General features: G+C 38.0%; 6 protein-coding genes and 1 long non-coding RNA gene across 11 annotated transcripts; 4 read left to right on the forward strand and 3 right to left on the reverse strand.

Moving 5' to 3' along the window:
- Nucleotides 1-426: 426 nt before the first annotated feature.
- On the forward strand, nucleotides 427-5654 carry LOC110417248 (mitogen-activated protein kinase kinase kinase 5-like). Of its 2 annotated transcripts, XM_021429494.2 has the most exons (11): nucleotides 437-1017; nucleotides 1530-2294; nucleotides 2383-2470; nucleotides 2779-2841; nucleotides 2931-3094; nucleotides 3359-3434; nucleotides 4048-4107; nucleotides 4191-4316; nucleotides 4475-4684; nucleotides 4807-4907; nucleotides 5053-5654. In XM_021429494.2, exons 1-11 carry the CDS (start codon nucleotides 593-595, stop codon nucleotides 5282-5284), a joined length of 2310 nt encoding a protein of 769 aa, XP_021285169.1. In that variant the 5' UTR covers nucleotides 437-592; the 3' UTR covers nucleotides 5285-5654. The 2 variants fall into 2 exon arrangements, with proteins under 2 accessions (XP_021285170.1, XP_021285169.1); XM_021429495.2 differs by lacking the exon at nucleotides 4807-4907 and having other exon boundaries at nucleotides 427-1017; nucleotides 5053-5189.
- A 448-nt stretch (nucleotides 5655-6102) lies between these two features.
- CTC1 (conserved telomere maintenance component 1) lies at nucleotides 6103-16105 on the forward strand. Of its 3 annotated transcripts, none has more exons than XM_089783594.1 (17): nucleotides 6103-7234; nucleotides 7344-7462; nucleotides 7695-7769; nucleotides 7868-7946; nucleotides 8088-8150; nucleotides 8238-8315; nucleotides 8467-8637; nucleotides 9373-9477; nucleotides 9616-9891; nucleotides 10069-10533; nucleotides 10661-11284; nucleotides 11377-11468; nucleotides 12405-12615; nucleotides 12750-12867; nucleotides 13556-13893; nucleotides 14083-14249; nucleotides 16026-16105. In XM_089783594.1, the coding sequence occupies exons 1-17, from the start codon at nucleotides 6182-6184 to the stop codon at nucleotides 16027-16029; spliced, it is 4038 nt and encodes a 1345-aa protein (XP_089639720.1). In that variant the 5' UTR covers nucleotides 6103-6181; the 3' UTR covers nucleotides 16030-16105. The 3 variants fall into 3 exon arrangements, with proteins under 3 accessions (XP_089639720.1, XP_089639719.1, XP_021285426.1); XM_089783593.1 differs by lacking the exon at nucleotides 16026-16105 and adding an exon at nucleotides 14739-14861; XM_021429751.2 differs by lacking the exon at nucleotides 16026-16105 and having other exon boundaries at nucleotides 6104-7234; nucleotides 14083-16019.
- Nucleotides 16106-16960: 855 nt separating this feature from the next.
- Nucleotides 16961-17703, forward strand: LOC149527223 (uncharacterized). Its single transcript, XM_089783595.1, has one exon. The coding sequence runs from the start codon at nucleotides 16974-16976 to the stop codon at nucleotides 17331-17333; it is 360 nt and encodes a 119-aa protein (XP_089639721.1). The 5' UTR covers nucleotides 16961-16973; the 3' UTR covers nucleotides 17334-17703.
- Nucleotides 17704-18476: 773 nt separating this feature from the next.
- On the reverse strand, nucleotides 18477-21153 carry LOC110416832 (Thioredoxin superfamily protein). 2 transcript variants are annotated; one of them, XM_021428945.2, is made up of 3 exons: nucleotides 21082-21153; nucleotides 20375-20950; nucleotides 18477-19210 (listed from the first exon to the last, which is right to left on the reverse strand). In XM_021428945.2, exons 2-3 carry the CDS (start codon nucleotides 20837-20839, stop codon nucleotides 19031-19033), a joined length of 645 nt encoding a protein of 214 aa, XP_021284620.1. In that variant the 5' UTR covers nucleotides 20840-20950; nucleotides 21082-21153; the 3' UTR covers nucleotides 18477-19030. The 2 variants fall into 2 exon arrangements, with proteins under 2 accessions (XP_021284620.1, XP_021284619.1); XM_021428944.2 differs by having other exon boundaries at nucleotides 20375-21105.
- Nucleotides 21154-21910: 757 nt separating this feature from the next.
- LOC110417004 (uncharacterized) lies at nucleotides 21911-22816 on the forward strand. Its single transcript, XM_021429164.2, has 2 exons — nucleotides 21911-22158; nucleotides 22267-22816. Exons 1-2 carry the CDS (start codon nucleotides 21978-21980, stop codon nucleotides 22500-22502), a joined length of 417 nt encoding a protein of 138 aa, XP_021284839.1. The 5' UTR covers nucleotides 21911-21977; the 3' UTR covers nucleotides 22503-22816.
- Nucleotides 22817-22895: 79 nt separating this feature from the next.
- Nucleotides 22896-24699, reverse strand: LOC110417005 (uncharacterized). The gene is made up of 3 exons (XR_002445280.2): nucleotides 24395-24699; nucleotides 23952-24201; nucleotides 22896-23877 (listed from the first exon to the last, which is right to left on the reverse strand). It is a non-coding gene; the product is annotated as an uncharacterized LOC110417005 (long non-coding RNA).
- A 994-nt stretch (nucleotides 24700-25693) lies between these two features.
- Nucleotides 25694-26827, reverse strand: LOC110416933 (uncharacterized). The gene has a single exon (XM_021429080.2). The coding sequence runs from the start codon at nucleotides 26666-26668 to the stop codon at nucleotides 25919-25921; it is 750 nt and encodes a 249-aa protein (XP_021284755.1). The 5' UTR covers nucleotides 26669-26827; the 3' UTR covers nucleotides 25694-25918.
- Between the last annotated feature and the right edge of the window lie 663 nt (nucleotides 26828-27490).

A 27490-nucleotide genomic window follows, 5' to 3' on the forward strand; every position in this document is an offset into this window, starting at 1 on the left:
AGCAAAACTACATCGTTTTACTATTTGTGGAAGCCGAACCCCGGCATACTCCAGGAACACGGCGAGTGGTAGATTTTGTCAACATTGACTTTTTAAATTTATTTTACTGATTTGTATTTACAAATTCAAAACCAAAAAAACACACAAAGTATATTAAAAAATTCCATCGCTCTCCTCTGCCACTGTGTCGCACGCACCTGGTCAGACAAAGGGCAAAAAAGGTAAAAAAGGAAAAAAAGGGCAAAGAGAGAGAAAATCACGCATTGACTCTAGAAAAGACAGGAAGAAACAGAGACATGTCGTGTTACTGACTCCGATCGCTTCAAACAAAAGGGCGGTTTATTACAAACTTTCGTTTTAGTCTTAGATGTTTATCTGTTTAAAGAGTTAATTGACTGTAATAAAATTTAATTAATTATTTATTTATTTTAAAGGAGAAGACAAAGTAAACAGAGAAAGAACCGAGGTGTTTCCATTGCTCTATCAGACAGACGGGGAGGAAAAAAAAACTCAAAAACTCTTATGTTTTGTCTGTTAATTTTCAAATGACGACGACGAGTTCAACAAAGACACGTCTCTTCTTCCTCTCTCGATGCCTATTTCCCGAGCTTTTCCGTACCTCTCGTCTTCTCTGCCGTCTCGTCATTCTCTTCACGACGACACTGGTAATGCCAGTGATTCTTCGTCTTTTGGTGGTGGTGGTGGTGGTGGTAATAACCAAGCTCAACAGCAGCGCCGGCTCAAGCGTCAGAGGAAGCTTAGGCACGTGACGGATGATGAGCTTGGCTTAAGGTTTAGCGATATCGATCGTTCGTTTTCCTCGCCCGGTTCGCCAGATACAGCGGCGAGGAAGTCGAGGTATCCGGACTGTTTAGAACATTGGTCATCGTCGGCGGTGCCGAAACCTTTGCCTCTGCCTGAGGTGTTCATAAATCGGAAACCGAAGACGTCGGGTTCGAGTCCTGGACCGAGTCAACTCGCATCACCCGATGAAGAACTGGCCTCTGCTTGCGGAAGGTAGCCTTGATTGCTCTTGCTCTTTAATTATTTTATTAGTTTTTCAATCTAAAATTTAACGCTTCATTTATTTATTGGGATAAGCTTAATTCTTTAATATTTACCGGATAATAATTGAGTAGTTCCAACATTAACTGAAATATGAAGAGGCCCGCCTTCACCGCTCCATGATGATTTTATTTATATATTTATTTATCTTAAGCAGAATTAATTAATTTTACTAGGTGGTCTTGCAAATTGCATTTAATTACAACCGAACTCTTGCTAGTTGAGCTAAGTGTATTCTCATGGCTGAGTTCTCTTTATAAACTCATCTGATGCAAGGATCCATCTATGATAAAACCATGTGATGCATATTTTTACTTTGCAGCCATTGTTGTCTTTCACTTACTTATGGATAATGGTAGTAGTCTTGAAAGATAAACTTTTGTTGGTGGTTGCATATGTTATATATAAGATTGAAGTATGGCTGTTGGCTGTAATTCTGCTGATCTGCTTCACAAAATTATCAGGAAAAATGCAGATCATGCTGCTAAAAGTTGTCCAGCAAAATTATCAGCCAATGTTCATAAGGGATTCTCTCAAGATGAACCTGTTGAAAGGGTTAACAATGGCTCAAGGCAAAGAGTCCCTACAAGGAGCAGTTTACCAAGTTTTCTCTCAACCCCGATTAGTCCTCGAAGACCAAACACTCAAGATCACTTTGATTCTTATGATGTTGCAGATTCAACCAAATCTTTATTAAGTCGTCGCAAGGTCTCTCATGACCTAAATTTTGGAAGTGTTAACTACAACTTGAGGTTGAACGTTCCTGCCAGGAGTGCTCCAACAACTGCTTTGTCTAGTCCTTCTGTTAGCCCACAAAGATCAAAAGCAGTAGATTTTTTTCCTTCTTCCTCGTCAGGTCCCCAAGAATTACGGGGGTTGATAGATTTAGATGTTCTACATGTAGGTAGAGCTGCTGCTTATACTTCACCAGTGTCCCCAGTAAAAACTGTACATACTCCTGAACATTCTTCACTGCACAGCCCAGGTCCACATAAAATTTCATTTGCATCCTCTAGGGACTGGCTTGAAAGTAATAGTCAAGTAAATGCCCATCCATTGCCCCTTCCCCCTGGAGCTTTACCATCATCACAATCACCAATGCCACTACCATCACCTGTTTCAAATCACAACATAGAAAAGCCAATTGCAACATCAATGATAAGTCAATGGCAGAAAGGAAGACTTCTTGGACGTGGTACATATGGAAGTGTTTATGAAGCAACCAACAGGTATGCAAGTGTTATAAAGCAAATTTTTACAGTGGTTTATTCATTTCTTCTTTCCAGTAGTGACATTTCTTTATGTTTTGTTTGACAGAGAGACTGGAGCTTTGTGTGCAATGAAAGAAGTGGATATCATCCCTGATGACCCTAAATCTGTTGAATGTATAAAACAGTTAGAGCAGGTTATTCTCTAAAGTTCTTTATCACTAGTTTATGTTTTAGTAGTCATTAATTAACTTTTGTGTGTCCACTATCTGTTGCAATTTTGAGGCTTGAAATTGTGTTAGAACTTCAGTATGAGTTATAACATGTTCTTTTATCCCCTAAAACAAGAGAAGAAATATTTCACTCAAAGTACTTCACTTTTTTAGCTTCTGAATAATTTTTTGTTCATTAAGTGGATTCCAAGCATAGCTTCATCATCCTCTAAATTGATCATGCTGTAAGAGATTTAAGCTATTGACATTCTTGCTGGTCTTATGTATTGCAGGAAATTAGAGTTTTGCGAAATCTAAAGCATCGGAATATAGTTCAATATTATGGCAGTGAAATAGTATGTAGTCCTTCTACTTATCCTACACTATTGCTTAAATAGACATTTTGTAAGCTTGGTTAAGTTGGGGGTTCTTGTTTCATATGTAGGTTGATGATCGCTTTTACATATATTTGGAGTATGTCCATCCTGGCTCAATTAATAAATATGTCCGTGAACACTGTGGAGCTATAACAGAATCTATAATTCGCAATTTCACCCGCCATGTTCTATCTGGCTTAGCATACTTGCACGGTTCAAAGACAATCCACAGGTGACAATCATGCACAATTAGAAGGAATGTAGATTTATGTTGTAGCTTAGCTTCTTTGTTTGCATTACACTTATTACTTCTGAATTCAATGAACCAACAAATGATGGGTGAAATGTTCTTAGGGAAACTTTGCTCCATATTACAACCATCCAAATGGTTGAACTGGAAACGTTGTTGTCAAGATGTGATTCTGTTTTTTTGTTATAGTTTTTGATGTTTCTTGTCAACAAAAAATTTCATTGACTTGAATGCTTGTTCGTATAGGGATATAAAAGGGGCAAATTTGCTTGTCGATGCAAATGGCGTTGTTAAACTTGCTGATTTTGGCATGGCAAAACATGTGAGTTTTTGATATCCTTTAACTTCTTATGGTGTAGTGTGAATTTTATGACTCCAAATATTATATTACCTTTACATGCTTCTTCAATGCTATATGTTAGTTTTATAATTCCTTTCTGAGGTCTATTTTCTGGTTACTTCTAGATTTGCATGTTTCATTGATAAACATTCTGTGGTGTAATGGGGAGCATTCTTGTGGTTACATGCTTCAGCACCTGTTATAAACATACGTGTAGGGGATGCTAGTGCCTGACATAATGAGAACTTGTTGCTATTCCTATGTCAAGCCTATTTATTCAAAGGCCATTCTTTCTATCCTTAGGCAGGGTTCTCTGTTTATTTGATAGCTGACCCCTGCTGCTTCTCTTTATGGTCATAAATTCCATAATGATATCAATTGTCACCATTTATGGTTGTTTATCTGGAATTATGCACTCTATCAAGTTGCAAGAAGATGCTCTATGATTTACATAGATTTGACAATATTTAGAGTAATACTTTGAGATTATGATGATTGATTGTGTTAGTCTGATGATATGTGCTAAATGTCTATTTAAAAGGGTCTAATTTCTTTCTTTTCTTCTTTTTTCCTTTTTGTTTTTTATTAATTGCAGCTTACAGGACTATCATACGAGCTGTCTTTGAAGGGCAGTCCATACTGGATGGCTCCTGAGGTAATTCATATTACTGTAAATTGTACATATTTTATGCTTTCCTGTTTTGACGGCTTTGCTTTACTGTTGTTATTCTATTGCAGGTCATAAAAGCTGTTATGCAGAAAGATGCCAACCCAAATCTTGCTCTGGCTGTTGACATATGGAGCCTGGGTTGTACCATCATTGAGATGTTTAATGGTAAACCTCCTTGGAGTGAGCTTGAAGGGGTAAGCCCATGTTCAAACGTTTATTTGATCGTGCCTCTTTTCAGACTTTGCTTTTCATTTATTGTAGACTGGATTCTTCAAAATTGAGAATTTTTTGCATAAAAGTTTATACAAAGGTTTTTATATGAATGTTTTGACTGTCATTTTGTATCAATCAGCCTCAAGCTATGTTCAAGGTATTGAACAAAAGCCCGCCAATACCAGAAGCATTATCTCTGGAAGGGAAGGATTTTCTGCATTGTTGCTTTCGAAGAAATCCTGCAGAGCGACCATCAGCTGTTATGCTACTTGAGCATCCTTTTGTACGAAATTCAGCTGATCAAAATGGATCGGCCCTCATGCAGGCATTTTCTAGAATGAATCTAATGGTAAGCACCAATGAGTGATTCTTTGTTGTTGGACCCATTCATGAGCTCCACAGTAACATTGTCATCTTGCACTGAAATGCAAATGTTACTAGTACACTGATACTATGTCTATGGTCACATAGGATAAACCACATAGTCCGAGAAACTGCCCTACACATAAAATTGAATTGATGGCTACTTCCCCAGGCACAAGGATCACGAATGGGAAATTGCAATATAATAGGTATATGATGTGCATATTCACATACATTCCACTAGAATATTCATCATATAAATATTTGTCGAATCATTAGTTTCACTCATGCATGACTCTATGATCTGGCTTCATGATATATAAACTTTGTTTTTCTTTCTCTATATTCGTTCAGTGAGACTGGCCAATCCTTCAACGCCAAAACTATAAACTGTGCTACAGCGTCTAATCATCTCATCTTTTCCACTCTCGAGGTCTCCACTTACACATCTGCAACAAGACTGATCCATGGTTCACATAGTTTCAGCCCTTCTTCACACGTCTCCAGCAACATGCCGCTTGGCACAGTGAACAATCATCCATGTGCTCTGGGGAGGACTCAAGGGAAGGAAGTCCCACACATCTGAAACCAGTAAGACTCCCCATGTGCCTAGCTTGGAGAAACTGGCAAGTTTCTAGCTGAGATTTTTGGCAATGCCATCTTGAGCTTTGGTGACCTGATTTGTCTACCATTTCCCATGGCTCTGATACACGTGCTGTAAATAGAGAGAGTTCTCTTAGTTGTTTAATCCTCTCAGCCGTTAATTTTTAAGCTGCTAATTTTCTCATTCTTTTTTTGGTTGGGGCTTGTATCAATAGAAGGAGTTCATCTCTAGGATTACACAGGCTGCAACATTCAAAGGATTTGTAAAAACTTACTTCCTGTATCTGTGAAATTGAAATTCCTTCCCACTGATCATATGATAAGGTCGAGATTAGGGTTATTGAAATATTAAATACTTCGATAATTAAATAGTTTTGAGCTTTTTCGACAATCATTATCCTTAAGATGAGTAGGTCTATTATATAGTAATCTCTTACTTATTTTGTTGAAAATTTCTATAAATATTTAATAATGTAAGATTATTGAAATAATGTGTACTTGGTTATTGAAAAATTAGATTGATTTGATTATTTTATAGTATTTTAGATTATATATACAATATTATAAAAAATTATTAATATTTATATTATATATGAATAATATTTATATAAAATATATTGCATATATTTATATTATGTTTAAAAAATATATTATTAATGATCGGTTTAGTTGTAAATTAAATTAAACTTCAAATGATATATCCGAACAGCATCCCAACGGGTCGGGTCAATGAACCCCCCCCAAAAAAAGGGTAATCGCACTTGAGGCGGGAAAAAGGGTTTTCCCCGCCCATTTTGTTTCTCGACACCTATAAAACCCTAGAAGATAAACCGAGAGGTCCGTTTCATTGTCCAAACATTCACATGAGAACCATATCCAAATGGAGGACGTGAAAATCATCACGGTCTCCGATCTACTCCGGTACGGTCGTCCCCACACCGGATCATCATCTCCCAGCCCTCCGATCATCTCTCATCGTAGCCCTCAACCGCCCCCTGGGCCTTCCAATCCAAACCCTAGTACGAAGCGTAATGCTCTGACTCTGTTGGGAGACGCGGCTATTCTTGTTGGAACACTAACTCTCCCAACCTTAACCCTAAAATGTCCCCAACAAAATTGCCTCGAATTCTCCGACGACTCCTCTGCCATCTGCTGCGACATTGTCGGACTTGATCTCCGTATCATCGGTAAGAAAATTCACGTTCTTACCTGGAATTTCATTCCTTCTAAGCATCTTACTGGCGGATTCTTGGAAATTGTTAAATGGGAGTTTCCAGATTGGACTCACGGGCTCAGTCAATGTTCCGGTTTAATAATTGATTCGTTTCCATTAGGTTCGGGTTCTAGTGAATCCAAACCTCGCAATTCTAAATCCTATCAAATTAACGGCAGATTAGAATCAGTTAGTCCTGTTTTTGTTGTTCCATGTTCATTTAATGATTCAAGTTCGTGCAATTCAACGAATCTTCGAGGTTTTATTGTGAGAATCATGGCTTGCGAATGCAAATTGTGTGAGTCTAAAGAGTCTGTTGGGGTTTTATATCAAGGACCGGATTGCCATTCTTTTACTGAACCGGTGGTTGTGTATTTTTGTGAGTCTGCTTGGTGTTGGCATCCTGCAATGACAAAGCTTATTGGGAATGTTGTCACGATCTCGGGATTGAGGAAGAAGTTGATTTTCATCGGGAAGGAGGAGTCTGATTTGATGTTTGTTATTGCGGAGAACTCTGTTTTGCATTTGCCTAGATTGTTGAAGAAATGCGTACCCTTTTCTAGAAATGTTGTAAAGGGAAATGGTGAGTGTGGTTCTTATACTGGCATTGTCAATAATGTGTATATGCAAGGGATGGTTGTTGAGCTGGACAAAGAAGTATGGCTTTTACTAACTGATCAGCTACTCAAGCCACCACATGGCCTTAGGGTGGGGGCTGTTGTAAGTAAAATTTTCATTTTATTCATTTATTGTTTTATTATGATAATCTTCTGCCGGTTGAGTGGTAACACTGTTTATGTTTAACCATTTCCTTGTTTTTTATGAGCAGATTTCTGTTAGAAATGTCCATTTTGTGAATCCAAAATTTTCTTGGGCAAAATTGCTTGTTCTTGGGGCATGCTTCAGGACAAGCATCAAAGTAGAATCATTCTCACCATTAGAGACAGGGTATATAGCTCATGTCATTGACTATTGTCTGTTATCATTTTTAGCAATGCTACAGTCTTTATTCTTTTGGGAATTTCTATAGAAATTGAATATTGCATTTTTTATTCTTTTACCCACTCGTATGCTGGCTCTACCAGTTCAAAGATGGATGATTCGATGAAGGTATTTGATGTGCTTAAGACCTGAAAGGATGACCCACACGCATGAAAAGTAATTCAACTGTATGCTGCAGGTGTCTTATGGTTTCACAGTCAGAGAGCCGGTTGGGGAAGTTCATTGAGTCTTTAGCATTTTCTACCAGGCTGTGGTATGGATACTTCCAGCTTTTTGGAGATAATTATGGTTTGATTTACTGGTTTAAGGTGCATGATTTTCAATATTATTTGCTGAGTTTTTGGGTTTCAGGGTACTACTTCTCGTTTCATGTTTCCAGAAAAAGTTCTCTGGGATCTTATCTGGAAAGAAGATTTTGGGATCAAAACATGTAATTAACTTGCATACCTTCATGTGTTTTTTTTTACTGGCATGGAGTTTACAGTTTTATGTCGAATCTTATAGTTAATTTCAACAATTATTATAATAGTTTTCTGCTGATCTGACTTGGATAGTTTCAAGGTATTTTCAGAATAAAGGACTCGCTCAAATGTTTGCTAGCACACATTTACCTTCGTCAGTGTTTCGAGCACGGGTAAATCAGTAAATTTGTGTTGATATTGTGATTACATTTCTGTGCTGGTGATACCATTATCATCTTGTAATGAGTTTGCGTTGGCAGCACGGAGTGTTAATGGAATTCAATAAACATGAATCATGTGGCTGTGCTACTGAACCATATCATGGCAACCTGAAGCTGGTAAGCCAAGGGCCTTGCATATTTGTTGGAATAGATGTGAAATAGCTTACATTAGCTTTTCAAATGTCCAATTGAATTGTATTTTTGTGGCTAGTTTGTTTTCTCAACAGCTATTAACTATTGATTTTTTATTTCTTGCGGTTATTTTTAGGTGGTAACCATCTCCAGTTTTATCCATCAGTGTGAGACCCTTTGGATAAAGACACTGTCACAACTGGATATTGTCCACCCAAGGTCATGTGGAGGGAAACCTTATCTACCATCAAAAAGGAAGACTTTTAAGAGTGAAGACTTAGGTATTGTTTTGGTAGGAAGGTTAAAGGTTAGTAATTTAGCTTGTATGTACATATGCAGGCAAATGCACATGTTCATTTAGTTCTAAAAGTGAACACTGAAGGTAGTAGTGGCGTGATGGAGGGCATATTAGTGTGAAGGTTCTAGTTGCACATAGAAGAGGGAAAGAGAACTAATCTTAGCTGCTGATTTATTAAAATTTATCTTACAAGATCAGTAAGTTACACGTAGGATTTTGATTTTTGATGAGGGTATTAAAACCACTCTGCATTTTTGTATACTTCCTTTGTTAAGTTCTTGTACTATGCATTTGGCAATTTAAGTTGCAAACAAAGTAAAGAGAAATGGTGGCAAGTGGTTTAAAGTGCTATTAAATCTTGCTTCAGCTGTTTGGATTCTAGTCAAGTAATGAGAATGGAACTGAGGCAACTTATTACAACGTGATATCTTATTTATGTTATATATGAAGTTAAGGGGCTTATTTTGAAAAATTAAAAGAAAAAGCTACAATAGTTATTCTATTTCTCTTCAATTTCAACTTTTGGGAGACTTGAAGGCAGGTTAGCAAAGAAATTATGAGTGATAATTTCCCTAATTCCCGTTATCTCTTCACATTTTTGCTGTCCAAACTAAGAATTGATATATGCTCTATACTTCTCAGCTTCCCACTCCTCTTAAACCAAACATACTTTAATAGCTTAAGATACATTTTGTGGAATATTAGCTTTCATTATTCTAATCATGGTTTTTCTCAACTCTACAGATATCTCCTTCTTCTGGAAGATTGCAATTGGTTGACATGACTGGTAGCATTGATGCTATTATACCAGACCTTCCATCAAATTGGAATCCCGACAGTATATTTGAGGTTATATCTGTTGATTATATTTGACATGCTCTTTATCATCTTGTCTTGAGCTGCATGGTACTGTTTAGGAGGGATTATGCATGGTTCTAAGCATATTCCAAGTTTCTATAGTTGCTCTATTTTTCGTTGGTTTTTCAGGTAATTGATTATAGTCTAACTGTGGAAGGCATACCTGAATCCGACCATTTAGGGTTATTTAGTACTGAATCATTCTCATGCAGAAGTATCTTCCAGTGCTTTTCATCAACAAGAACAAGAAACTTAAAAATGTTTGTCTACTTTCACCTGTGCGATGCAACAAGCAGAAATCTTCCCTTTTATCCATCTTTAGACCGTCAGGATGAAGTAAATGAAACTGGAAATGGAACATTCCATCTTATCCACATAACTCACAAATTTCCTCCGCTGCAGAAGGTAAGCATCCATGTTGTTCTAATTGTTTGGAAAAGCTGCTTCAAGTATATTTTCTTCTGTTAATCACATTTGAACTTAGAAGGAATAACAAAGGCTTCAGAGTCAGTATTAATGTTATCTTAGTCATAAATGTTATGCCATCACATACTTATTTCAATTTTATATTTGTTTTCATAGTTTAAAGGTGATTCAATGATATCAAAGAGGTCTAGTGTGTTTGCTGAGGCTATAGTCTTACCATGGTATTTGTTTCTTGCTGGAAAAGATGGAACTGTGCTTCCAAATAAGGTTTCAAGGGATTGTACTGGTGGTAACTGCTTAGATCATGCTCCTAGGAAGAGGCACAAGACTGATTGTGCAACTAGTTATGTGAGTCCAGGTTTCAAGGACAATTTGGGCTGTGCTAGCTGTGAAAAAAGCACTTGTTCTTCTAGGGAGACCTGTGGTTATCAGAGTTGTCTGAGAATGAATTTTTCTCATGAAATTCCATGCTTGGCTACCATACAAGGTGTTAATAATTTTATCTTTACTAGTTCAGGGTTTTTGTATAGAACAGAGGCCAATGCAAAGATTACAGTTTGCAAAGACAGTGCAGATAAAATTTTGCTGGAGTTCACATCTGGGAGTGATTTGAAGTATCAGGTATTATAGATTCCTACTCTTCCCCCTTTTCTGTGATTCACATAATGCATGGATGATGAATAGTTCTTACAGGGATTTTGCTCATAGAAAAAAAAAATGAATTGTGTTCCTTTTCATTTAATTTCAGTTATTGCAGATTGGTGGTTTTTACTTAATGAAGCACCATATGGAAGACCCCTTCTGTAATATTAAGAAGAATGATAATTTCAGTGGTTTTAAAGTTCTCATGAGTTCTGGAACATACTTGCGAAGAGTTTCGTTCTCTCCTGAGGTTCTTACCACTTATAGATCATTACATGATCCTTCATTAGGTGATTCTTCTCTATGCAATGATGAAGTCCTGCCAACAGATCAACTGTTGAAGGTTGCCAGTGATTCTTCAATTTCAGATGTCCATCTTCATGTCTCTTCCAGTTTAATAGGTCTCTTTGAGATAAATACCAAGGAACTGGGGAAAGGCCTTAATGTGCCTGGTCCAGGTACAAATATAGAGGAGAACTCTAGTCTTTCTTCAGGCATTGAGGCCATAATGACTGCAAGTGGCCTGTCTTCTGATCCTCCTGGTTCTAATTGCCTCTTTCCTGAGGGTAACTTGACCTCTGTGCGCGGAGATGTGATTGCTTTCCACGGTTTTGACGAAGGTTCTACTGAATTTTGTTCAAGCTGTGAAGACTTTCATGATCTGCCTCACTACATGTTTTATGATGGAACAAATGGTTGCTGCATTCATGTTTCAATGGCCTGTCAAACTGTAAATGCCTATTATAATCCCTGTTCTTTTATGTATAAGTTCATTATCTGGAGAACTATGAGTTGTCTTATTGTGAAGTATTATTGTTTTAGGTGAGGATTTTTGGATCTATTGGCCATCATATTTTCCCTACTGGGTTTGGACCTGGCATAAATGCAACATTTCACCGAATTCTTGAATTTCGGTACGAAGTTTTGGGAAGTCAATCAATTTGCTCTTTGTGCTTACAATGCTTACATTGTTTTAGTTTTTCTCTGTGATGTCTCACATGTTCCTATTAGGTTTAACAAATTCATAGAGTAAAGTTCAGTTGGTACTCCTGTCCTGTTTTCTTTGGTCCTTTTTGCCCTTTTTCTTGATGCCTCAATTTGTTTGTCCATCTTTGACAATCAAACAACATACTCCTTGGATTTTCCAATAATCATTAAACCTTCAATTTATTACCATCTTTATAATTTTAATTAAGAAAAAAAATCTGCATGGGGGTAAATATGGAATTGTGAATGTAAATTACTAGTCTCTTTAACTGTATATGTTACTGAGTCACAATAAAGTCTACTTTGCCTTCTAGGTGATTTATATGCATCATGCTCTCTGATCATGAGAATTTTTATATGCCATTTATGGTAAAGGCTAGAGGGAGAAGTAATCATTTAAGGGAGATGCACATGTGGATGCTGGAAAATAGACTACTTGTAGGATGATTAAAGAAAAAGGATACTTTGGCATTCATTCAGTTTAGATGAATTTTGTTTCAAAATATTGCTAGCAGAATTGATTGTGGCATCTGAGAATGATACTAATATAACCTCTAAACATTATTGGATGATATTTTGTGCATGCATCAATGTGGCATTAGGCAATTTATCAGTCTTGAATTAAGCTGTTTCATGTTCTGTTGTTTGTGAAACCAGATTAATGCCACCTTTTACGTGATACTGATTGCAAAAGTTCGCCTCTTATATGCAATGTCTATGCGGTTGTACTTATTTAGATTATTATTATTCACACACTTAAAGCTTTCCTTATTTGATATGTTTGCTTCATCTAAGTTGTTTCCTTAAACTTTATTTGCACCTTGTTTATGTACTGATTTAATTGGTATCTCTTGGGTTTTCAGGGGCCAAAATACATTGATGTTAACGCCTGTATCAGTTATTGTGATAAACTCAATCAGGACAATCAATGAAGCATACAGAAAAAAGTGTGTCAATTTATGGTCGTCTTCATATATGCACAATGCTCCCTCCACAAAATTGGTGGCTTCTTCTGGTTTAATTTCTGAATTGATCCAATGCTCAAATGGCAATCTAAATCAATTTCGCTGCAGAGTATGTTTCGACTTTCATTTTAAAGCAGTTTTATGTCTCCTAGTTGTTTCACTTACTGTTTGTCATTGTTTCTGAATATGGTAATTGATGCCCATTTGATGTAATTATGATTTATCTTTTCATTATTGTTACAGGTTGTTGCTGTTCATGTCCTGGTTCTAGAGAAGAGGAAGAGGAAATGTAATGACTTGAAATCGAATATGCACTCCAGGCCTCTTAGTGTAGACATTCCTCTTGCTTGCTTTGTATTGGGTGAGTTACTCTCTGTGTACGAGATTGTTGATTGAATATGCCTGATTTGTCTTGTTTAGAAGCCACCAAGGTGTATAGCCTGCACAAAATTGGAAAAGCTATTTTATTCATATTATATTTTGTTGTACCTAGTGTTGCTACTTCAAACTTTCCTAGCGTAAGCCTTATGGTTAGAAGCTCCAAAGGACCGATTATGGTGGTAGGAGAATTATGTCCAATGTGCTCACTCTTACTTTGTCTCCAAGAGTTTACAGTTATATTGCTTGTGGCGTCTCCTGTGTGCATTTCAAGTTTAGTAGCATCTATTAAATCTCATTTTAGGGCTGTGTCTTCTTTATGAACAACGTAAACAATAATAGATATGCAGTGCATGAGTTATTCTAGTTGTGTGCCAAAAGTATGTTTTTATTATTCAAAAGTGGTTCTTATTGGATGACTGTTCTCTGAGCTACCACGCCCTCCGTCTTCTCCTTAACTGCCCAATAATGCTAAAAATACGTTATATTCTATATGAGCAGCTGACTGCAATGGATGGTAGTTCAACAAGATAATTGTTATTGGTTTTTCTCCCCCTTAATTTTGTGATAATCCATCAATGTGCATTGCTGGCCCTAATTTCTTTGATTTTATGTTGGGCCTCCTCAATAAGTTAAAGTTTTACTATTATTCTTCCTGCTTGCACGTTTAGATGATGGGTCATCCTCTTGCTGTTGCTGGGCCAATGGTGAAAGAGCAGCAACTCTGCTGAGGCTGCATGAACTCCCACCATCTGCCTTTGAAGCCAGTGGCTGCATAGGGAAGTGGGTTGGGATACAGAACACCACTCGGACCTCCACCATGTATCATCTTGAAAGAATTTTAGAGAAGCATGACAGGATTACTGTCAAAAACACTAGGTCAATCTGTGATTCTTTTGATCAAGATTTTGCTGTTTCTGTTAGTTCAGGAAGGGTGCTTACTGGCTCAAACGAGGACCTATACTTCCTGATATCAGTTATTTTCAATGCATGCATCAATACATTCTGGGTGAGTTTATTGGTGAAGCATAATAGATTGACTTAATTACTTAGTTCTGGTTGTTCCCTTTTTTATTTTTTCTCTAAGCTGAAATATTCTGGCTAGACATTCTCATCAGTTAGTGTTATAACATTTTGTTCCTTGATTCTCTATTACATGTTGAAATGTTTGGTTGAATGAAGTATTTCTCTTTGGCAGACTGTTGTTGCTGGAGTGATGGATTCTAATGCAGTCAGCTTGTTAAAAGAACACCTTGTCGAAATGGAAATGCCAATGCCTTCCATGCAAAATTTATGGGCCACAGAAGTTTGTTATGTTAATCAGCTGGCTGAGGCCAGGGACAAGATCCAAAAACTTGTAAAAAGGTAACTCTTGCTGCTACTAATATTTTTGCAATGTAATATCAAATCCTTGTTCTCTTGAGGTACATGTATCGGTTATGTAAATGTTGTCCTAATATGGTGGCTATGCTGGTAGTGGCCCCAGCTTTTTGTATGTATATCACCTGATAGGTCAATGAGATATTACTGATTTATAACTTCTGTCCTTTTCATATATGTTTTAAGTCCATGGTATCACTTCCTTGAGCTAGTGCCTCGGTACTAGATTATCTGGTGTCCAACAATACAGAATTTTGTATTTGGTAATTTCAATTTGGGTAGATGTTCAATACTCTTTCTTATTCTAAAGTCTATAACTCTTCATTCATGTAACAAACTCCTGGTCTCTTAAAGACAGTGCTCGATCAATACAACATTCAAATCAAATCCTGGTGGTTGAATGTTGGAATAAACTACCGAGTTTTGCTTTAGTTTGTTGACATATAATAATTTTTGCTGTCATTTACTATTTAGGTAGCCTTATGGGCTTTAAAAGATTTTGGTTACTGCGATGCTGTATTAACCCATTGCCAAGCCAGACGACTGGTGATCCTTACATCATGCTGAAAATGCAAATCCACCTCGTTGATAATTAAGGTGAATTTACGATGTGGAACAAAACTTTGGATCTAGTCTGATTAATAACATTGGTGATGCATAGTACTTGTGACGTGATTCTCTGTGTGTCACTAATAATTTGAGGATGTGCAGACAGCTGTGGTTGATTTTTAAAATGATTCTGCAAGTTTTAAGGAACTTAATTGACATCATATGACCAGAAGTATCAAATGTCCATCCATGGTTTGCTCAAGAATTGTGTACGGTTGAATTATTTTGTGAGGAATCTAATGGAGTTGAAGCCTCCAACATTGGAATTTATTGACAACTTGATCTGCTGCCAATGAACTATGGAGGAAGATGCATTTGCTTCTCAAGCTGCGTCTGTTGTTGAATGGGGTTATCATCTGTGGTACAGAAAGGCCAGAGGAAAACACCGTCGATATCAACCAGCAGGACATGATGAAAAAGGTATTTGTTCGAGCCATTGAAAGTCATTCTATTGGCTGAATAATAGTAACAATGGTATTAAGAAATGTTGCAGATAGCTGGCAAGCTGATTGGTTAGATTCAAAATAATGTATCCGTGGTCCTTACTACCAAAATGGGGTTGGCCACTTGTGTATGAAAGAGGTAAGGTTATAAATATGAGCAGTGCTTAGTATGAGATCTTTGACTCCATATGTTACTAGTTTTTAACAGAGCTCAACTACCCATACCCGCGAGAATGAGGTCCCCCTCCGCCTCCCCCTCTTCAAATCTGCAAAAGCCTTTAAGAACTTATGTACTGGATTCATTCGGATTGGATGCTGTCCTCGTAAGACTCAGTCTCGGCTAATCTATTCCAAGGCTATCAAAACCATGATATTATCAGTAAAGTACTTTTGCTTTGCTGAAGAGTTGAAGCAAGCATCTATTCAGTAATTTCTTTGGCTTTACACAGGCTTCTGACTAGGTATTAGCGTGCAACTTTGCCCTTTTTCAGCTGTTATAAAGCAGGGATGGTTGCAAATTCCAATGCCACTCCTTTTAAGTTCAATACTATCTAACTGACTGGGCCAAATGAATTTGGACTGAAGATTGTACATAATCATCTATCTTTGAGTGTTATGGTTCAAACACAAATCATAAATTTTACATCACATCGTTTGTGTATTAATTGAGTTGACTATTTAAATGTTCACTTCCCCTTCAATATGTCAGGTGATTTTTGTGGCTGCAAAAGTTGGGAAGGAAAACGAAGGGGAGATGGGCTGAGGTGCTCACGCGCTGCTGAGTGAGAGTTAGTGTAAGGGGCTGGAGTTTGTGAATTGTATATAGTTAAGGTTGTTTTCCATGGTTTCTTACAGGTACCAGAAGAGAACTGCAAAAGCTCATCGACGTTTTCTGAAAAGGGCTTCTCTCTAGGAAAGGTTTTGGACTTTTACCTTACCCTTTTAGATTCCCCACCTACTTTTCTGATTACTTTTGCTCTTTTCCTCGGCCCTTTACTGTCCCTAGGGTTCTCCCAAGGTATTTTTTTTTTAATAAACAGTAAAAAACTACCCCACATCTTTCCCATTGGTCACCAGTAGTAAGCAGATCTATCTCTGATGTTTATTCACTCATTTGTTCATTTGAATCCTTCAGGTTCAGGCATCTTTTCTCTCTCAAACTTTAGGGGGTTATACTTGAAAATATTTGAGAGAGAAAGTGCATGCTATTTAAGCTTTTAAGCGCCTTCATACAAACAGTTTTTGTACCTTCTCTTCCAAGAGAATCTCTCTCTCTCTCTCTCTTCAGGCCGGATGGCCTTTTAGACGTCGTTCTATTGGCCACTTCTTTTCTCCTTGTGCACCTGCAGACACTAAAAATGTGTAAGGTCTTGTTTCTTTCAATGACCTGAGCCCTCCACTTTGAAGATTCTCCCTCGCCTCCCTCCCCTCTCCTCTTCCCACGAAGCCAAAAGAAAAGAAGAAAAACACTTGCCAGAAAGGAAAAAAGAGTTGCAACGTTCTTTTGGTTATTCTCAATCAAATTCTCGTCTACATCCCTTCCAGACCCTGTACAATTTCCTCTATGCTAAAGAGCACACTGGCACTTTGGGCAACATTTCAAGACTAGAGAGCTGAAAACAAAGTTTACCAGTCCCTCTCTGGGTCAGTGCTAAAAATGTCAATGCCACTAGTCCAGCAACCCCCACCGGTGACTGAAACGCAGCCATACAACTCCCACGCCACCACCCATGCCTCTATTGGTCCTGTTATAGCTGTACTTTTGGTGATCGTAATCTTAGGCATACTCGCAGGCATGATCGGACGGCTCTGCACGGGGAGGAAAATCATGGGCTATGGTCAGTACGACATTGAAAGTTGGATAGAAACCAAATGCTCTTCTTGCATCGACGGTAGGGTATATCCTCCCCCACCAAGGGCTAATGCTTCTGGTACCTCTGTTCCGGCATCAATTCAACACCACCCGCAGCAAGAATCCAAGCAAGAAGATCAATCCCCCTCAAACCCCAACACCTAACGTAGATTCTTAACGTGGGTTCTTGCATGTACACAGCATTTTGCTAGATTGTCGTCGGCTTTTGTTTGTTCACTGTCTGCTAGTCCAGTAAAAGCAGCAAGCTTGGTTTGAGAAGATTCTGTCGTGGGTTAGGGGAGTTGCTAGATTTTGAAATTTGTGTTCTTTATTTTTAAATGGAAATGTTTTGGCTCGTTCACTTCGTCAATCTTGAAATTAGTATTGAAAAACTTGGCCACTACTTCTCATTTGATTTGAGGACTTATTTCAGTCACCTTGATTGATTATTCTCGATTCAGTTAGTTTGCCAAGACCCCACATTGAAGAAATATAAACAAGGCGAGGGCTTGGGCCTAATTAGGCATTTACAACATCCATTAGAGAAAAGAAATATCTTCTACTATTCTCTATAATAAGTAAGCAATTGTTATTTCGGCGAATTTTCTACATCAGAAATTTCATGAAATTGATTATAGATCTCAATATTAAAAGTACTGTAATAAGATTCATTGTAACATATTACTGCAACACAAGAAGTAAGATCATAAAAATCTGATCTTGACTAAACTGTGTTGTCAAAAGACTTTTGTGGGTTAAAAACGAACTATAATATTTTGATCTGTACTCAGTACTACAATGTATTTGTGTATGATATCCCTTGGGCATTGATAATGTTAATGTTATAGCAAGTTTCTGATCCACAATGCGTGTATTGAAAACATTCTTTTGTTAGGCGAGTATGAGCCGTATTGAATTCTGCAGCAGAAGGGTCATTAAATTGGAGGCCCATACACGCACGTTGTGACAAAACACAATGAATTGCTGCTAGGGCAGCCATACGTGCACCGTTAAGACATGTCAGTTCACATTATTTCTTACATTTATCACTCTCCATGTAAGTGTTTTGTTGTATTCAGGGGGAAAAGTACCACAAGAAAAGATCGAATGCCCTAATGGAGGTGACCAAGTTTCTTTTTGGGTCTTTTGGTTGCCTTAAGGTTTGGTTCGTTTCCGTCTCCATAATCAAATTGTCAATGAACCCACATGCACATGGTAGACATTGACTGTATGTTTTTCATCAACTTATCAAGAAATAGAGATTAAAGAGTGGAAGTGGGGAATGTTGTGCGACAGATGATAGAAACTTGAAGAGAGAAATATCGGCACCAGGTGGAGGAAATCCTCATAGGACAGAGGCGCCAAAAATGGCCTGCGAGCTGCGGTGAAAGGGGGACTCTTCACCATTTATTTTTGCTTGCACATCAGCTAAGAAGGTGGGAAATCAAACCCAACTGCATCATTAGCATTATTTGCTCATTCTAGCCACCTCTCCTCTAATGTTGGTCGGTCCAACATCAAGGGCAATAGCTACAAATTTGTTGACAGGTAAGACTAATGCAAAAGTGCAGACATGCAAATGCAGACAAACATCGATCATGAACATATTGAAACTCTGTATCAATTTGCTTCTTCATAAAGACAGCCATCGGCAATGCCTCAAAGATGAGATATCATGGCTAACAGTAATCAAGCTGTCCGTTCTCTGACTCTTCACTGTAAGTATCTCTTCACCACTTTCCAGCAACTCTGAAGTCTTTTAATTGACTACAGCTGCATATCAAGACACTGCAAACACCTCTCCTCCCCACAGAAGGGAAGGAATAAAATGTGTCTTCAAAGAACTTACAATGGTAAAAATATCATTGTTGAGGAGATGAGCAAGAGCTACCGCCACATGTAGGATGCTTTATCTTGAGAAGATGAGAGAGACCTGCCACTACATGCAGCCGACTGCTGGGAATACCTGTTTTTGCAAGTGCCCACCCATTTTTGTCCAACAACACGAAGCAAGGAACATATTTGATGTCGTAATGAAGAAGCTACATGAAAAAGAATATAATAGTCAACCAGAACTTTATATCAAATTACTTTGTAAATAAAGATCGGGAGGAATTATATCTCTTACACAGGCAGAACATGCTTAAAATGATACAAAATCATCAATTATGATCCTCCTAAGTCTTAACTCAGTCCCAGAGAGATAATTAGAAAGGTTGCATATAGTAAAGTGAAAATAAGTAGAAATGCAAAACAAGGGATAATCATAGTCCATGATAAATAATTTTAAGAATAATAAGAGAAAAAGCACAATAACAAGAAGTTCAGTGAAGAGGTGCTCTCTGAACTTGCTATATTTTCTAGTTTACTAACTAGCACTTGAAGCAACTTCTTCAGAAAACTTCCTTTGGAACTCAAATAGCAAACAGAGACATAATCCATTGAACTCAAATACTGCAATGCCTAAACTGCAGCTTTCTCTAGTTTCTTCCATAATATCTGACGAAGAACCTCCTTAACAATATTCAGGTACTTATCCCTTAAGGCACTTTCAGATGTCATATGGATATTGAATATGAAACTTACTTAAGAGAGGTTTCTACATCTAAATGAAGCCATGTACAACTGGGGAAAAGAAACCTAAGTCTTAAATAAAACTAGTATAAGCAATGCTCTCACGAGAAATCCTGATACTGAAGCTTCTCCAAAGTCTTTAAGCAGACAAAACAGGTTTTACCAAATGAAAGAGGGGGACTTGTCCTGGAAATGAAAGAGATTAACATATTGAAAGGAAAAACTGGCTAACACCAGCCATAATCTTATAATAGTACTAGCTATTATTGGACCACTCAAAATTCCGGGGCACAAAGTTCATTATGTCCTATAAGCTGTTGATCTAATAAGTAGTTCATAGATTGTGATACTTAATAAATCCAAACCAGTTGATTACAACCGATAACAATATCCATAATCCAAATGGATACTATTCGTAATATTAAATGCATAAGATCCCAAAATATATTTTAAAAGGTAGAAATAAAAGATTCTGACCAGAATATTCATTTTCAATGTTTGTTCATATTGATGCCGATGTACTTATTTGTGGAAACAAACACAGAGTGGTGGCAGAAAAAATTCAACCAGGTAAAACAAAAGTATTTCATACTTCAGTCTGTAACATATAAGCAATATCAGGAGAAAAGTACCTCAGGGAGCCATTTCTCATTCTCAGCATCAGCCATAACAATGTTGAGCCAATCTGAATTCCTATTCTCCAACTCCATGACTAACTTAAGTAAGGAATTACATAAACTACATTTAGGTGAGTAAAACTCAATCACTGTAGCCTCCTTTCCACTTGCTAGCGCTGATGCAAGAGCTCTATGCTCGGCCTCCCCTTGTTCTTCAGGACTCAATATTTTCCTTTTCAACTTCAAGTTGCCATTTAGACTACTCCCAGCAGCCAATTGGGCAGGATTGAAATTATTGAACCATGAACCAGAAGATTTCGAAACCGAGTTGAAAGAATTTAGAACAAGGGATCCTAAATTTTGCATAGACTTGAAAAACCAAGGACCTTCAAAGGTACAAAAGTTAGGACTTTTCGGCTGTTTGCTAATATCCCATGGCCATTTCAAACAAAACAAATTTTCTTTAGGAACTGAACTCATCTTCTTCTTTAATCTTCTTTTTTCCTGAATTAAGATAACCTCCAAAATGGGTCCTTTCTTTTTATCCTCTTTGCCACAATGGTAGAACCCAAGATTCAGAATTAATATACTCTGCATAAAGATTAATACTAATAACTTTTGGAGTTCATTAACAAAAACCAGCAAATCCAACTAGAACTTGTTAACCAATAGGAAAAAAGGAAGAAGGAAGACGATGGTGCAGGGTAATCAAGAACACTTACCTCTGAACACTTTCAAGAACGAAACTGAACTCCGCTACCAAGAGAACAAGCAGTCTAGGGGCCAACATAAACCGACAAACCTCTAAGCCCTTGGGTTGGGCTATCTTATTTGCTTTCATGGATTTATTTCTTTGGGTACTCTAAGCCCTTTTTTTCCAGTTGGGCTTTGAGGATTTGCCTATGTAGTCCAAACCTCTAGGCCAATATAAAAAATTTTCCACACCATACCAACTTTGAAGTCACAAAGTCTCCTCTAGAAGTCCAACAAATTTGCCAAGTTTGGTTCTTGACTTTCTTGTAGTAGCAGAGTTCAGTTAACATCCGAGCAAGAGTCAGGAGAAATGCCGTTGGTTGACCGGGTGTAATGTCCAAGTGTGTAACATTGAAAACCCGCTTACTAACCCACACTCAGTTGTATTTGGATGACCTTAACGGCTCCCTTAATCATATCCAAACCCTTTTGTTCTTCCTCAAAATGGACATCCACCCAATTTTTGATGACCAAATGTTGCTCTTCAACCCCTTTAAATGACAATCACACCCTTCCCCTTTTGCTCTCATTTTTCAAAGACGATAAGAAATGGGGTTTTTCATCATTTTGTTGGATAGATTGAGGTGTGACATTAAGGTAAATTAGCTAATGAGAAAAGAATTAACATGAGCTTCTATGAAGTAGCCAAAGTTTGAATTGTGAGTATGTTGAATTGTTCTCCATTCTCTAGAGGTTAGGAAAAAAATGTGATTCTAGAGGAAGATCCCGTTGAAGAACAATGCCTTGTCTCTCCTATATAAACCCCAACTGGTGCTCCCATAACCATCAGCAATTCAGCATCTCATCATTCCAATTCCCAAGCTAAGTTTCCCCCAAGCCCACTAGAGAAACTTGTAAGCAAAACATGGCTTCAGGGGTCAATGCTCAAGGAAACATCATTCTCCTGGTGGCTGTAGCTACCTCTCTTTTGGCAGTCACTCAGGCTGCCACCGTGGTCGTTGGAGGCTCTGAAAACTGGCGCTATGGTTACAACTACACGGAGTGGGCGGCCAACAACGCACCATTTTACTTTGAAGACACCTTAGGTTCATACCAACCAAACCATATGAAGTTCATACATTCCCCTCCCCCCTTTTGGTTCCATTTTCTATGATACTGATGTTTATTTTACCCTTGTTTGTACAACTTTGCAGTGTTCAAATATAAGGCTACCCCAGCTCACAGCGTTTACCTGCTGCCAAACTTGTGGAGTTACTTAACATGCGATTTCAGTAAAGCAAAGCTTTTGGCTAATCCAAGTCAAGGACAGGGCAATGGCTTCAAATTCGTGCTAAACCAATGGAGGGTTTTCTACTTCGCTTCTGCTGAAGGTAACGACTGCAAAGATGGGATGATGAAGCTCATTATTGTGCCTTGGCCACGTGCTTAAAATCCTTTTATAAAACACCAAGGGAGACTGCTCGGTTTGAAGGTACTCAATCGTTTGGGAGAGGACCATCAGCCATGATTGAATAAATATAATAAAGGGTCATCACTTGGTCATGATCAGTCATAAAATTGTTCAATGTTCGTTGTATACGTTTTGTTCTATTTTTCCCTTCGATGGGTAGACGTCATAGGAAAAAGTTCGTGAATTGCTTTCGTTCTTGTTAAAACAAAAGGAATTGTGTTGTGTCTTGTTGAATGCATATCTGTTATCATTATACAGAAATAAAATTGAGTTTTCTCTATTTACAGCTTAAATTAGTGCTTCCTCTTGACCATACGTACTCGTTTTTGGTGTTGCTTTATCAGGTTGCCATCTCCCATGTCCAAATTCTACTAATGGACCTCTCACATCCTTTGCTTCCATTAATTTGCAAACATTTTTGAGGTGGCCCAACTCCATAAGTTTTATATTCCCCCTCTCTTTTGGTCCATACCCTAACCTTTATAGAACATGTACTTCTCTCAAGTAACAACCATGTTGCAAAAGTGTCAACTAATTAGGCAAATGATGCCCCGGAATGATGGCACTTTTGCCAAGCATGGTAGGCAAACTCAATACCCTGTGGACATTGACAACCATTCCAAAGCCAATCTAGCAGAAACCTGACGCGGTAAGCCCTTTACCAGAAGTTTTAACGACTAGATTAATGACAGGTTTGGCGCATTTTGAACACGCATGTCCTGACAATCAGGCTTAAAAATTCTACGCTGGTGCAGTGAAAGTGGGATTGACCACTGGACGGGACGCGGCTTTGAGTAAACTCACTTCTAGCCAAAGAGAAACAGCCTCTCATCTGCAACTTCTTTTGCTTTTCCTAATCCTAACCTACCTCACTAGTAAACACTTGCAGCTTTCCTCATGCCAGGCCCAGAATGTCAAATTTTGTATTGTTTTTCTCTGACTTGGACCTGTTCATAGTGTTTTACATTCTAGTAACTAGATAAGCAGGGGCAACCGTTTCTCATGCTTTGTCAACATTCCACTTTCAGCTGGTGGTTCATTGCGGCCTGCTCAGTAGCTTCATTTGGGATTGGAGTACATGTCTTTGCCCGTCCTGAATGAAAAGGTAAATTCACTTCTTATCTACCCTTAACAATAAGATTACCAGGCCCACGTCTCGTTGGCAATGATGGTTCCATTGACAACAACAGGGCCTATCAGCTGTCCTCTGAGCCAAGCTGGTATGCCAAGAGATAAACATAGAACCCAGAATCAATGGAACACTGATTTTTCTGCGCAAATTTGAACCCTGCGAATGTACTTGGAGCCCAGTAATGGAATTTTGCAAAGGTTGTCGGTGGTTCTGGAGTGTATCCTGGAAAGTGATTAGCGATCAAATTCACAAAGACATTCAGATATGAATCATATCATATGATGAGATTTGATTACCTGACACAGTTCATAAGTCATAATAGTAAAATTTCCTGGTATCTTATCAGGCACAACAATCTTGTAATGGGAGTGGTTCTGTTTTCAAACGTTTACACGATCTGTAACTTTGGGTTCTGAGACATTTATTCCCCTTTTTAGAACCTTAACTCCTATGAAATGAAGAGCTTGATCCCCTTGAGATTATTAAGGTTACTCCCGTTCACACACATCTTTAGAAACTGGTTATCGGATGTGTGTCAGGGGGTGCCTGAAATCAAACAGCATTGAAAGCTACATTACTTAAAACCACCCTTTTTGGCCAAAAGGCCCAAGGACTTGGCACATTAAAAACATGCATGCCTTCATCCAATAAATATAAAATTCAAAAGTTGTTGCTGTAAAGTGGGACAGAGCTTTCATTGAATCTGATTCCAGCCAACCCCTTTCTCTCTGTTGGTTACCTTTTTCACCCTTCCATCAAAGAAAATCCCTCCAATTTTCATCAGGCAAGGTCCTCATTCTTTGAACTTCTAAGGGTAAAGGACAATCTAGATTTTAACCTGCAGATAAGAAGGAAAAATGTGCGGTTAGGAATGTTTTGGCCACTTTGATTGAGCCCTACCTTCAGGGTGAGGCACTAAAAGCATGCAAAAGGGTTCACTGATCCTGATGGACAGCTGAACGCTTGATGCTGTAACATATCCCCAAGCCAAGTTCCAGACTGCTGCTTTGTACAATTGGGTTCTTTGGTCTGAAAGCTATTTCCATTTTGATGCGGGAACCAAGCCTATTACAATCAGGATTTAACAGTTGATATAAAGAGCATTTATGAGTTTTGTTGGGGGTGGAAAAACAACCAGCAGAGCTTGCTATTTCCTTACGTTCCTCCAAATTGTACTTTTGAGACAAAATCTAAGCAAGTTTGGATTTTGTACTTTGAGCAAAAAACATCAGCACTAGTTTGTCTTTCTAAATGCTCACAAGCAAGAGTACAGAACCCCATAATTATTTCTATTTATATCTCTGAATTATTATGCAAAGTTATAAAACAAAAATAGGATATTGATGGGGTTTTAGGTACATACATAATCTTCAATCCTTATCATTGCATTACTGAATTCTAATTAACTTCTACAAAAAACTGTTTCTAGTCACAACAACATCTTCATTCGTTTAACTTTTATTCTAATCCTCAAACAACATGATAAGTATTAGTACTTGTCAACCCTTTGGCCTCCAATTTGTTGATGAGATTTAACCTCAAAACATTTAAATATTTAGTGTTATAATTTTTTTTTGTCTGTCTTTGTTTCGTTTTCTAAATATTAAATATAGAAAACACCATGAATAATATAAATTACATTTTATTTAATTTGCATTCACTATTTTCCAAAATTTTTTAGAGAATAGAATATCTGCCCAAGGAAAAGGAGAACCCCAAACTCTAGAAGGTGGGAATAATGAAATCTGGTGAGTAGAATTCTAATTTTTCTTGGTCAACATAAAAGGATTTCAGCAGAAGAATATTTAGTCAGTATGTTGTAGTAAGAATCAACATTGTCTGAACCAGTTAATGCACTTGTCATCTGGTTGCATGGCCTCCCTCCTCCTAGAATAGGGAGAATCCTCAAGCGGAATATACATGGTTTCCCCTCCCAAAATTTCCCATTTCTCAAAAGCATTGGGAGTATAGTACTTGGAAAGAAGCTGTTAATTAATTAAATGTCAATTTTAGGCTACTGGTGACAGGCTGTGCTGTCTTGCAAAGTAAATTTTTGTTTAATGCCTGGAGCTCGGGCATTCATTCATGAAATCTTACATTTCTTTCAAGGTTTTTTGCCCTTTAAAGAAAGCAAAAAGAAACAAAGATCACCATATAAACACCAGGAAGAAAATCGAAAACCCCCTCCCCAAAAGAAACCCTTTCCCAAAGAGGACATAAGAAACCAGAAAACAGATTGGCTTAGCCATTTTTTTTATTGTTTTTATCTTAATGGGAACCCTGGAGTCTCAGCTGATATCGTTGTGGTCATATACTCTCTTACTTCTCTTGCTATCACATCTCTCATCACATCCCAAAACTCCGCTGGTACTCTCTCGTCTCTACTCCTCCTCTCCGCGAGCACCACCGCACTTCCGCTCGGAACACCACTACCAGGCGGGGCTAGAGTCAACGCCGTCAACGCTTCCTCATCCATCATCATCCCCACAGATCCCAATGCATTATCACCACCCTCCATTTGCTGATGGCTCTGTACAACCTGTTCCTGTTGATGTAGCAGCATCTGCTGTTGCTGTTCTTGTTGCTGCTGCTGTTGTCCTCCTCTTGCCCTCCTCTTCAACGTCGAGTTCCAATGATTCTTCACAGCATTGTCAGTCCTCCCAGGAAGCAATCTGGCAATGGTGGCCCACCTGTTACCATACCTAGCGTGAGCAGCCAAGATGGTCTCATCCTCAGCCGGAGAAAACGGACGGTGCTCGACACTGGGGCTCAGCTGGTTACACCATCTAAGCCTGCAAGATTTCCCCGATCGACCCTTTATATATCGGCTTATCAAAGACCAGTTCCTGGCTCCATATCTTTCAACAAGCCGAGTCAAAATCCTATCTTCCTCCGCACTCCAAGGACCTTTGATCTTCTCAGCTTTGTTCGAAGCCCTTGCAGATAAAGATGACTCTGAAGAAGATGTATCAGATGATGATGTAGAAGATGAACACCTATTCATTGCTTCCATCTTCAGTCAGTTACCAAAGAGAGATCAGCAGAACAGAGTTTCCTTTTCTTACTTCTTTTGTTTGTTTTTGTTCTCTTAGAGTGAGGTGTATAAACGCTATAAGAATAAGGTGAAGTGAAAACAAGGGTGGTTTATATACGAAGAAGGAAAGGGCAGCCAGGGAGATGCATGAACATATTAGGCGCCTAGCATTTTGAGAAGGGGTACTTCCAGGAAACTAGCTTTTGTAAAGTTGGTGGGGGGTCTAAGTAGAGACTAGAGAGAGAAAGGTCTGTCTAGATCCACACCCCTAGGTTATTATTACATTATTTTTTTCAGATATCTTGTCATTCTGTTCTTGTCTTTTCTTACCAATTTACCATTTTGGGTCCAATTCGGTTCAATTCGATTTTTCACTTTGCTTATTATCTTTTGAGAATTGAGAAGTAATCTTGCCTTATCCCCTCACCCCTCTCTTGAGCCTTTGTTTCTGAAGGTTTTGCATACAAATGAATTGGGCCCTACTTGTGTGGTAAATGGTAGATAAGATAAGATAATCCAGACAGACAGACAGACTCATCAATTTTGCTTAAAAGCATTTTCGTAAAGATTTATTTATAATTATTATTCATAAAATTAATCGATATAATTTTTTATCGAGCCAAGTAAATTTATTTTTACAGGATAAAAATGTTCTAAAACTTCAAGACATGAAAACATTCATTTCATGTATTATTTTTATGAAAATGCATGAGACACTTTGCATTAATTGTGATAGAAGAATTCTTTAATTTATCTTGTAAATCATTTAGTCAAAGATAAAGACTTGAAAAGTACATATAT

The sequence above is a fragment of the Theobroma umbraticum genome, unplaced genomic scaffold (assembly GCF_002168275.2).
Source record: "Theobroma umbraticum cultivar Fairchild unplaced genomic scaffold, ASM216827v3 scaffold_51.0, whole genome shotgun sequence".
Taxonomy (NCBI): domain Eukaryota; kingdom Viridiplantae; phylum Streptophyta; class Magnoliopsida; order Malvales; family Malvaceae; genus Theobroma; species Theobroma umbraticum.